Raw genomic sequence first — 12186 nt, forward strand, 5'->3', positions numbered from 1 at the left:
AAAAAAAAAAAAAAAAAAAAAAAAAAAACCCTCACCAAAAAAACAGTACTTGTGTTAAAAGGTTCAGTAGGAAGGACAAAGCATAAACAGGCCATGGAAAACTCTCCTCTAACAGCTAGAGATGGTTTCTCGTGGCAATGAATTAAGGATGTTGAGAGAAGCTAGCACTGCCCTGATCTGTGCTGATTCCATTCTTTGGCAGGGCTTCAAGCTATTGTAGAGGTTCACACCAAAGGATCATGGCTACTCTGTTCTTCCCATGTTGCTAGTTTAAAATAAATTCCTGATGAATAGAAGATCGGTCCCTGGTAGAAAAAAGGTACAGAACTACTAAGATGCAAGTCTGAAAGTCAAGGCTTCCTATATTGTGTGTGATAGCATTGGAGATTCAAGAGAAAGATCAGGAAGCTGGTGCCAAGCAGATGGCAGAAAGCATCTTCCAGAGAGTTGCAGAAGGCAGAAGACCATTGAGGCAGAAGAGCTGCAGTGCAATGCCCCTAGCAAGCTAGGGAAGCATAAAACCTAACAATGTTTGTCTCAAATGTCTTCAAAGTGATTTGAGATTAAATAAACATGGAAGAGCAAAATTTTGTTATCATTCAGACAGCCATGTAGTCATGTGGCAGAATAAACAGAGCCCTCAGTCCTTACCAAGGCACCTCTTGGTGTAACTAGGAACAACAGCCACAAACTGAGAGAGAGCAGACTTAGGCTGGACATCAAGAAGAACTTCTTTACAATAAGGGTTGCCAGGACCTGGAATGGGTTTCCACGGGAGGTGGTGCTCTCCCCTACATTGGGGGTCTTCAAGAGGAGGCTGGACAGGCACCTGGCTGGGGCCATCTAACCCCAGTGCTGTTTCCTGCCCAGGGCAGGGGGTCGGACTTGATCTACTGAGGTCCCTTCCGAACCAAACATCTATGAATCTAATTTTTTTTTTTAAAGAATCCTTCCAAACTTAATCTGAGAAGCCATAATTTGGGTTTTTCATTATGTTTCTTTTTAAGGTGTGGCAGATTAATTTCTAGGCTTCCCTCTCCAAATAAAAGGCAACATGGATTTCTGTTAAAAGATTACATACTTTATGCCGCCTATGGGAAAGAGAGGAAGACAGCTATTTTTGAGGCAGGGAAGGATTCTCCACCTCACTGAGATACTAGATTCAAAATTGGAAGGAAACTTTTATCACTAAATAGTCAAGCAAAATAAATTAGCTTTCACAGCAGAGCTTTTCTTCTAATCACTGAGGCAGCATTACAGTTGAAAATAATCCACGGTCACCGACACAGGAGCTTGCCTACCCCCATTTGCCCTGAAAAAGCCCTCACCCTTTGAACAAGATGACCACCATCAGCTCAGCAATACTAACTGAATTTACAATTATATTTGCTGACATATCCAACATAAAAAAAGAAAAAAGTGGATGGAGGTGTGCCTTGACTTGGGAGGAGGGCCAAGCACTGGACTGAGCTGTAAAGAGATTTTTCTCATTTTTAATTCTCAGTGCAAGCCCTGGGAAGCAAAGGGTTACAAGCATCTTTAAGAACAGCTGACTGTAAAACTATTTTTAGGTTTCTACTCTTCTGGGGCCTTCCCAATCACTGGAGCCAGGATTGTGGCGAGAACGCGCTGGAAGGCGATCAAGAGTCGCACCTTCCCCCCAGCTGACAATGATCTTCTATTGTTGCTACAGTGTTGCATTTTATGTGCCAAAAATGTGAAATGAATGAGCAAGACTGGGAGTTGTTGGCAGGCCTGACTGAAAAACATCAAGCAAAGGAAGGGAGTTGGGGAAGGGGGGAGGAGGGGAGATGGTGACTGAATAGGAAGGGGATGTACAGGAAAGAGGAGGAGAATTGGCTGGAAAGACAAAAGGGAAAACCAACTGTATACAGAATAAAGAACACAGCAGGCACTTGCATTTCAAGGAAGGAACGATTTGCAGAAGGCATGACTAGGGCTGTCTTCATAGCACAGGCCCCATATTGGCATTGCTTGCTCTCAAACACCTACTCATATCAGCGTCTCCCATTTCCATTTCAATGGTGCACACTGAAATAACTCTGGCATTTTTTTTTTTTGGTTTGGGAGGAAGATGATGCAACTGAGGATGAATCTCTGAAGTTACCAGAGTGGTTCTGGGAACCAGTAGTACATCATAAAGCCCTTCCTTCTCCGGAAAGAGACATGGAAACTGAGCACTTTTCTCATGACTGGAGTGGATCCTTGCTGGTGGAGGTTAAGGCACAATGGCAGGGTCACATGGTGGCAGTTTGTGGTGTTGCTGCTGGTGTTGCACCTGTTGAGTGGCTAAATAGAGCCTTTCAGCCACTGGGGAAGCTAATCTGGCAACTTTCAGTAGTACAAACTGATATAAGTTCGAAACAAAGGCCTATATGAATGATAATATAGGTCACCAAAGGGTGGAATTTTTTGAATGTTGATAGCCATGGCTGAACAGGACACTTACAGCCAAATGGAGCAAGGATCTCCTTGAGTTCAAAACATCTTCCACACTGTCTTTTGTCTCTGTTTAATGCTATTCTTGCCCTCCACATCCCTCAGTCAATCCTGAACATATGATATATGGATTTCAAAGCCAGAAAAAAAGATAACATTCAGCCTGGCAGGTGACAGAAGAACTTTGGCGAGAGGGGGTATAACAACAATCACACTTGGCATTTACAAAGCAATTTACATTTTCAAAGCACTAGGCAAACATGAACGTGTTAACCTTCAAAACACTTCTGTGTGGTAAGTCAATATTATAACCTCCATTTCACAAACAGTTAAATGACTTTTCCAAGGTCACACAGAAATGCAATGGCATAGCCAAAATTAACATGCAAGTTTCTGACCCCATAAACTCAATGCCACAAAATCATAATGTACCATGATACATATATAGAGTCAAAATTACTCTAAAAATCCACAGACGTATGGAGAATGAAATCCATCCCAAATGTTTTCTGAAACATTCTATAGAATTTTACAAGGGGAATATAATCCTCTACTCAATTATAGTGTAAGCTTCAAAAAACCCTATAGAATTTAAATGAAAAAGTGCCATAACCAATTTCTCTATAAAGAATCTGAAGCAGCACATATTGAATCACATTGATTTCCTTGCAAGTGATCTTTAGGGAAGAAGAACTGTCTGCACCTCCATTATACAACACATACCTTTTTACCCCCAAATCAGCCCCCTGAAAATTGGGGTCCACATGTTAAGCAGGGAACCTGATTTTCTGTGTGGGAAAACAGCACCTGGGTTTGATTCCTGCTCTACAATGTAGCAGCTGTGATTCTGCCATTCAGGTAGCTAAAAGAGTCAGATTGACTTAATGTTGTTCACTCTATGGGTCTCTCCATTTTTATGATCTTACTGCTCAAACTAACTTTTCTTAGGGCAATTTTATTGTTTGCTAGCTGCCCCTGATTTATTTCACAACCTTTTTAGCTCACTCTTCAGCTCTTTTTAAAAGTATGGATCCACCCATGGGTACCAGTATTCAGTAGCAGCTATGCATTCATCTTAAGCTACACAGGAAAGGGAGGCAAGCTTAAGATATATCTTTGTCCCTGCACTATGCAGCCATATCCCTGGAAACATACTTTTTCTTCATTATGCCTTTCAAAAACAAGATGAATATAATATTTGGGGGTATGGTGTATGCATGAAAATATGGTACTTGTTCTTTGCTTTTTACATTATTTAACCTCTAAATTCCAAGTTCTTTACTTTTCCCACCTCTTCCATTAATAAGTGTCTCGCCTATTTATTTACTGAAATCTTCTCATTCTACATATGCCTTTATACTGAGGAGGTGATGTTTATTTTTTTTGGAGATTTCCAGGTACCACATGCTGACATAAAAAGCTTAACCCAGGGATTATTTAGACCAGTGCTTCATCTTTAACCCCTACAACATAATACCTTGGGTTATAGTTACCCAAAGGCAACATTTCCTGAAACTTGTTGAGAGAGAGAGAGAGAATGTTCTGCATTAATTAAGCAGAGGTTGAGGCAACACAGGTTGTAGTTCAGGTTAGAGTACTTTGAGCAACATTAGGAAAGATGCCTTTGCATTTCCAGCTGCTTTGTTTTTGTTTCATGCCCTAGTCCAAACCTTGCTCCTTCCTCCAGACAGGGAAATGGGGCAACTTATGATTGCCTAACATGTAGCATATTCCCCATCTGCTTACTCCTATCACAAGGGCCAGGCAAGACACCTGCTAAGTGAACATAAGTTCCTCAGCAAAAAGCAAAGGGAGGTTTGTTTCACTTTTTTTTTTTGTTTAAGTAGTTTCTATTTATCAAACTGCCTTTTCCTCTCTGGCCTAAGATCAAATGAACCTTTTTTGTTAAAGCAAATGTCTGCTAGGATCATCATCAAAAGCTTTTATTTATTTTTCTTGGTGAATACATGGTGCTTAACAAGGAAAGAAAAGCCCCCTTCTCCTTTCACAGAAAATACAGTGCCTCAGATTCTGACAGGGATGTTTTAAGTATGGAGATTTGGAAACCTTGACATACTTACAGCCTCAACAGCTTTCAATCCGGTCTTTATGTTGTTAACTTCCTTTTCTAGCTCCACCAGGCTGCAAGGGAGACACAGAGACGCAGTGGTTAAAACAAAAACGGCAGTGTTACATAGGAATACAGGAACTACTGTAGCAGAACAGACCACTGGTCCATCAAGTCTGGTATCCTGCCTCTGGCACTAGCCATGCCAGATGCTTGGAAATGGGGGAAGGGGTCTGTGTTGCCTTTTGTATGACATATAAACTAAGGTCCCAATTGCTCGTGGTCACATTAAAGATCCTATGGTATTTCTGGAAAGGATGGGGGATGTAATCTCAGAACATCTGTCACAGGACACAAGATACTGGGGCCTGTGTATTGAGCCCAGTTCTCCAGCAAGGAGTGCAAGCCACATGTCCAGCTTGTAATAATTGCCTGACTCACAGGCAAGGAACTCGACTTGAGCACCCACATCACAATGGTCTCAGACAAGCTCTGCATGCCATTCCTTCCCCCTGTGAATTACTGCATTCCACGAGGGATAAACCATCTATTTTTTTTCTTATGAGCTGTCCAAATACAGTTGATGACTTTGTCTTTTCATCACAGAAGCCCATGCAAGTGAACTTCCTAGTTTAGCACAATCTCACCTTACCTCTCACTTTAATGGACAAAGAATGGATTTTATTCCCCCTACATGGGCAGCCACTTGCCACCATAATGTGTGCTTTAGGGGAGTAATCCTGTTCTACCTGGGGCAGCATATAGCTCTCCCATTCTCTCAAAAGGCAGTTTTCTGCACCTCCAGAGCATACAGGCTCAGAGCAGGCAGCCAGTAGGAAATGCTAGGCACAGTGGTGCATATGAAGTACAGCTGAATCAGGGCTGCGAGAAAGTGCTTCCTTCACATTGGGATACAGTTTACCCAGAAGATGCGAGACCCTTATCTGATCCTTCAGTCATACTGAGACACAGCATGTCTGAAGGCATCCAACTGACTTCAGTTTAAAGTACAGTGGATAGGGAGAAGAGGACAACTCATCCACCTTTTTCATCAATAGTGCAGAGCCCAGGTATATTTATCCAGGAAACAGGAGATCTGGGCTCTAGGACCTTCTCAGCTTGAGAGTTTGAACCCAGAATTCTCCACTTTTTGGAAAAGTGCCATAACCACTAGGTAGGGCTGTTGAAGCTCCCATTGAAGTTGGGCCACTGGGTAGAAAGGAATGTAGAGTCATGGATCCAGATAGCCTGCAAGATCGAACCTGACTATACACCAAACAAGTAAGCATTCCCTCCTCCGCTTTTCTCCCCTTTCCCCAGGGTTTGTGGGGAGGAGTAGAAGACCTGGGTCCTGATCCCAGTGCTGTTTATGTACTTTGCATGAAATCATTATTGGACCAAAAAAAAAAGCAAAAATAGCATTGTGAGCAGGGGTCAAAACTCAGAGCTCACTCCCTTCCCAGAGCAGTCACCCTCTTATTAGGCCAGAGTCACACTTCCTCTTGCTTGCTGCCTTCCTATCTCAGGAATCTTGTACTTCTGGCTGCCCGGGTGGGCCAGCTTCAATGGGAAGAGTGGAGAGGACCCTCAGCCCTGCCTACCAGCTGGAACACACCCCAGGAAGTGGCAGAGGTGAGTTAAAACACACTCTGGCTGGAGAGGGTCTATAACAAATCTCTCACAACCCAAGGCAGATGCTCAAACCACCAAGCTATTATTAAGGGATAGGTCCTTTTCCTCCTTCATTGCACCCATACATACACCCTCTGCTTCAAATAGTTGCTTGGCCTGATTTTTCTCCACCTAAGAAATCAGGAATTTAGGTGGAGTTTATCTGTTTCCCAGACTGAACAGGATGGTAACAGAGCTGAGGTAAGATTAAGTGGCTTATGTGCTCACTGTGGTCTTCTTCAGACCATGCAGAGTAGCCCAAATCTGGTTTCCAAGGGAGCTTTTCAGGCCACAATGGAGGTGCAATAACAAACTCATGTGTCTTAGAGGTTTTGTGACCACAGAGTGGAGTGGAACACAATCACACTTGGTAACTTAGATAACTAAAAGCGAGGTAAGAGCAACTTAGCCAGTTTAGAAGCAGAAGAACAACTGGGACAAACTCTTTTTAGACACTAATATTGTACTAGGTATCTTCCCCTAGCATAAAGACAATAAGAGGATTTTCCATCACTAGTAAGAAGTGAAGCCTTTTACCTCTAGGTCACTTGTTAAAAAATGGTGACTGATGATGGTGACTAAGAATGATTACTTGCAACTGAAAAATTGTTTGTTGATATTTCATTTAACTCCTGAATTAAACAAAGTCTACAGATCAGAAAAAGAAACACCAGAGCTTGTGTTTCTTCGGACTTTTAAGTGCGAGTTTGGAGAGCAGCACCTCTGGCTTTATATCCTGCATTCAGTTCTCACTTGTTTTTCATTCGCTTAGAAGTACTGGACTTATTTGGCTCCTTACACAAAGAGCAACAGCTGGGGAAATTCTGCATCAAGATATGGTGGAACAGTATTTTAGAAAAAAGAACACAACTTGAAGTGGTTTTGAAGGCACCAAAATCCATTTCAATTATTTGCCACAGACATGAATTTTATGCAGAAAACAAGTTTCTCTAACTCCTGTGCAAGAATGAATCTGTGCAAAGGTTTGTAGGGCTGCACGGGAAACAGCTTACACAGCCTTCATGATGTAGTCTCTTTGGTTTAAAATAAACCTTCAGTTATCTAATCATCCAACAGAAAAAAATACCACGTGATCCATGGGGACCAGTCACACTATGAATGGTAAATTACAAACAGCAGCTTGTCTAATGGCAGTGCACAGTTTGGGAGTAACATACAGGCTAAGACAGGGCTACATAAAATTGTTAATTGTACAAATAGACAAATGACGGGACCAAATCCTCTACTGATAGATATCAGAATAGCTCCACAGGTGTCAGTGAAGTCTGACACTTATACCAGCTGAGGCAATAGCCCTTACTTGGAAATATAACAATAAAACAGATTTAAAAACAACTGTGAAAGCCCACTGAAGTTGACAGAAGTCTTTCCATTGATTTCACTGAAAACAGAATGGTGCCCTGAGACTGACAGATAGTACTGGACTTACTTGACTTTGGCTGCTTCTGGAAGATGATGCAGCTCAGACTGGATATCAAGGAGGTCTGGGTAGTTTTTCTCGAAAATCATAATTAGGTAGTGCAAGAGTGTAATGTTCCTTAGAAAAAAGGACACAAAGGAGAAAGTATAGTTGGTGCAGGCATTGCAAAAGGTTTGGTCATGGAATCTGGTTCATCAGACAAAGAGAACTGTAGATAAGGATTTGGCAATTCTGTTGATTAAATAAAAGCATCAAAGATTAAAATTAACTATTCTCCTCAGACTCATTTTCCCCCCAAGAACTCAAAGGACATTCCCACCCTGCCTTGTCTTTATTCTCAAAGAGACTGGATTCCTGCTTCTCTCTGTACAGTGGCATATGAGGTAATAGAAAATGCAACAGCACAAAACAGTATAGTGGCTGTCATGCAAAATGCATCTCAAAATGCTTCATAGATTAAACAATAAATACTAGCAAAGTGATACTAAAAGACAAGGGAGAGCAGAGTAGTTTGTAGCTGAGACCTGAAATGAAATGGAAAGTTAATGAAGCAGAGAAGGCCATTTCAAATTCCTAGAACTACAGAGGAGATGACTCCTCCACCCAGAGTGAAGAGATTGTATCAGGAAACAGGGAAGACTAGGGGGAGGGTAACCTTACTACTGCATAAGCACTAGGAGCAGACTTGGGAATTGAATGAGGAGAGGCACAGGGCAGAGATTAGAGAAAGTTCATAGAGGGTTTAAAAAAACAGAAGGACAATTTTGAACCAAACCCTTTAGTAACTGGAAAGCCACAGCAGCTGTTTGAAGGTGTGCACTTATTCAAAACACAAGACAGTTGGCAATCATTGCCTCAGATACTTGCCAGAGTCTGGGGAGTTGCATCTTGTGGAGACTATGGTATCTGCAGAGGACAGTTCACATACAGAAACTCAGTCCAAGCCATGTAAAAACAAGACGCTCCCCTTGTATTTGCTACATAGGGGGCAGGTGATTTCCAAATGTTTATATGGGAAGCACACAGCAGCCGCTAAAACAGAGCTCTGTTAGTTTAAAATCTTTTAGGAGGAATGGATTCAATGTGATTCTTGCTGCTGTTATTCATCCTTCAATACCCAGAAGCCATTCCTTTACAGGTCTAGTCTCATCGGGCCTCACAACTGAATGTAGGTACAGCCAAAATCTCCAAAAAACTGAAATGCTGCAGGGTGTCATTGATTCAGAAGATGGCACTCTTTTCCCAGTCACTACTGAACTAATGCCGCAGAATTGGCTGGGATTGTACTGTACTTTGGAAGAACTTTTTCAGATGGACTGTAATGCTGTTGCTCTGGATTTTGGGGCTTTGTTTGTTTGGGGTTTGTTTTTGTTTTGGTTTTTTTGGGGGGGGGGAGGGTATTTACTTATTTATTTATTGGTTTATTATATTTACTTATATTTATTGGTTTGTGTGGTTATTGCTGTTACAGGACACCCAGCGGCTCTTTATAAAAGCAAGGACTTAAAGCACTGGTGTCCAGGTCATATTGTAAAGAAATAGCCTCTGTAATATTAATCTGCTAAGATAGTGATTAGTAGATTAATGTTCGGTGGTTAAACCACTAGCGTGCTCTACACAAAAAGACCAGCTGAATTTCCATACTGTGTTGAGAGTTGATAAAGCATTCAAGGGTCCTCCAGCATAAGAGGCAGGATTCACATGTAAGGTAAGACATTTTTTTTTTTAATTCTCTACAGCATGTCAATGCATCAATTAAGCAAACACTCACAACCAGTCACAAAACTCACTACCAGTCAAGGCAAGATACAGGCGAGGCAGCTTTCCTTTGGTTGGGATTTTCAAACCTACCTGTCTATGCTGGACTTGGTGTCTGCAATTTTGTTCAGACTGGAGACTTTGAAGCCATATGCACTCCCCCTTTGGCCCTTGTTCATATAGTTGCCGAAGGCGAGAACCACCTCCAGGAGTTGCTTCAAACGCTTGCTGCGGATGAGCTCTTTGGAGGCCAGAAGAATGGCTTGAAAAAAAAGCAAGACATGACCTGAGGTTAAGTCACAACAGCCCTTCTGGAGGCCCTAGCTTTTGAGCATCCAAAGCAGAGCCCCAGCAATCCTTAGTTCCAGTGAGGTGCTGACCACAGTCTGAACTAGGGAGGTTTAAACTCATTCACAAACCTCGCTCTTTTAACAAATAGGGATCCTATATCCCGCTTCTCAAAAATCATACCTATAAAGAAGACCACTATGACCAAGATGTCTGCAGCTATTGCTCCAAAATGTGGGGATTTACACCAGCTGGTGAGGGCTATGAGTGGAAGTGAGGTGTCACAGTGAGTTGAGGTGGCTCTGAAATGCACGGTGACTCCCAGGGCAAGAGCCACAATGCCTTTACAACAGCTTTATTAAGCCCACATATATAATAGCAATGTTAGACAGACACCTGTGCCTAGTAGATGATACTTTTGCCCTCATTCTAACTGAGTCTACAAACACTGCGCACACAACAGTGGGTTGCAGGTGGCTTCCTTTGTGGGTGAGTCTCTCTGACATTCTCCGCTTTTCACCCAGTCCCTGAAGAGGCCTCTCCCATACCTTCCACTTTTGGCTTGGATTCTGCCAGTCTCTCTGGCAACTTCTTCTTAAAGAATAATGCTTGCAGCCGCTGCTGGTAGTGATCAATCCTACATGAGGGGAAGGAGAATACATATTGTGAAGCTCAGGCTACCTCACAAACATAGGTATGTAGTTTCATACATAATTCAGTGACAGGAAACCAAGCCCCATGGAACCACATGGTCAGACTGATGAAGCAGCCTGCCATGTATAAGACAGTATTACGCCCGATGCCTTTTGGCCAATGCCAAAGTGCTGTTACTCAAATTGAGGATGTTAATGTGAAGACACAGGCTTTGTAATTCAAACACATCCCCAGGAGTGGCTATAAGGTTTCAAGTCCCTCAAAAATACATTTTCACAAGAGACTGCAGAGGAGATGTGGGAAAAGATGCAACTGGTCTGGGAACAGATTCCAACCAAAGGGCATAAAAGGTGGAATGTGGAAAAGGGGAAATATCCGTAAGGATAAGTGACAGGCAGGTGGCACTGGAATGCATAATAAATGTAAACCCAGAGATGCAGCAGCTGACAGCCATGGCTAAGCATCTGTTTACATGAATGGTGCTAGAGGGATGTGACAGATGTGTATTAGTTAATCAGGAGACTGTCCCTAAATGGCACTCAGAAAGAGCTCTTACCAGCCAACAAAGCTCGTGTAACAGACAAACATGTCAGTAACATTATTGATTTCTGGTAACTCGAGGGTATAATTCAGTGCAAAACCTAGCCCACAGTATTTTGATTGTGTTCCACTGATGCAACATTATTCCTTTTCAATAACAATTACAATAGTTTCCAAGAAGCCCCTGGCCTGTTTTGCCATTATGCATCTCACAGACCTGCTCATTTCATAAAGGAAACGATCAGCCCGGGCCATGCGGTCAATTTCATGTTTATGTTCCTCCAGCAGGTCAATATCACTCTTTTCAGGAACAAACTTCAGCAGCTAGAATGACATACAAACCAAAAACCATCATGAAAGATCCAGCAAGACACCCACACAGACAGAGAGAGACTGCATGAGAAAGAGGGCCAACACATCGTTTTAGCACCACGGAGAACTGCTGCTCTAATTCATTCACATGACAGTAACTTCAAAGCAGGGCAGCTGTGGCTTCAAAAGTGACCTTGTTAAAATATCTGCTTATTGTTCTGCCTTTATTTTCCTTCAGTGACCTCATTAATTTCTGTTAATTCATCCAGACTGCTAGGGACCAAATCCTGCTCTCAACTGTGTGAGAATCCAGAAAGAACTCTGACTCTCATGATATTGCTCTGGATTTTAACTGGTGTAAAGAAGATCAGAATCTTTCTCTGAGCACAGATTATCCATCCCACTCACCCCTGAGTACACACAAAGCCCTAACTATCTCTCTCATAGTCTGCCCTGCTCTGTCGAAACAATAAACAATATTTAAGCCACTGAATATGAGCTTGACACAGGCTGCTATTCATGTGCTGACCTTAAAAGCTCATACTTTGACAGATTTTTGACATATCTAGTAGGAGTTCTGCTTCAGCCTGGTTATAAATATTGTCATGCACACATGCCCCCCTTCACCCCGGTCCACACCCACAGGGAGCAAGCTGCCTGCCAGAAAAACCAGAAAGTGAACCTGCTTTTCATCACTGCTCTAATATTTTATTTCTTGCAGCCCAATAGTCAAAGGTGCTAAGCACCTGAAGGTCTCAATGGCTGCAAAGTGGACCTGTGGGTATTCAGCCCATTTGAAAATCAGGGCACAGATTTCCAAAAAAAAAGGCTTCATGCAGGCCCTCTCAGAGGTCAAGAGAGGCCTGGACCACTTCCATTTTTTGAGGCTCCCAGTATATTAAAAAAATATTAATTCATAGTGCACTACAGGTGGTGCGTCCCAGTAACTGGGCCTGGTAACTGGGCCCGTGAATGACAGGCCCGGGCCAAATGG

General features: G+C 42.5%; 1 protein-coding gene across 3 annotated transcripts in view; it reads right to left on the minus strand.

Moving 5' to 3' along the window:
- Positions 1–12186, minus strand: part of DAAM2 (dishevelled associated activator of morphogenesis 2) — a 369263-nt gene that overhangs the window by 21176 nt on the left and 335901 nt on the right. For all 3 annotated transcript variants that reach the window (XM_019527242.1, XM_019527244.1, XM_019527243.1), the window contains 5 exons: positions 11098–11204; positions 10235–10323; positions 9492–9660; positions 7650–7757; positions 4542–4602 (listed from right to left, as the gene is read on the minus strand). In XM_019527242.1, coding sequence (XP_019382787.1) covers positions 4542–4602; positions 7650–7757; positions 9492–9660; positions 10235–10323; positions 11098–11204 — 534 coding nt within the window. The remainder of the gene's footprint in view (positions 1–4541; positions 4603–7649; positions 7758–9491; positions 9661–10234; positions 10324–11097; positions 11205–12186) is intronic.

The sequence above is a fragment of the Gavialis gangeticus genome, unplaced genomic scaffold, assembly GCF_001723915.1.
Source record: "Gavialis gangeticus isolate Ggan-Ray unplaced genomic scaffold, GavGan_comp1, whole genome shotgun sequence".
Classification (NCBI taxonomy): domain Eukaryota; kingdom Metazoa; phylum Chordata; order Crocodylia; family Gavialidae; genus Gavialis; species Gavialis gangeticus.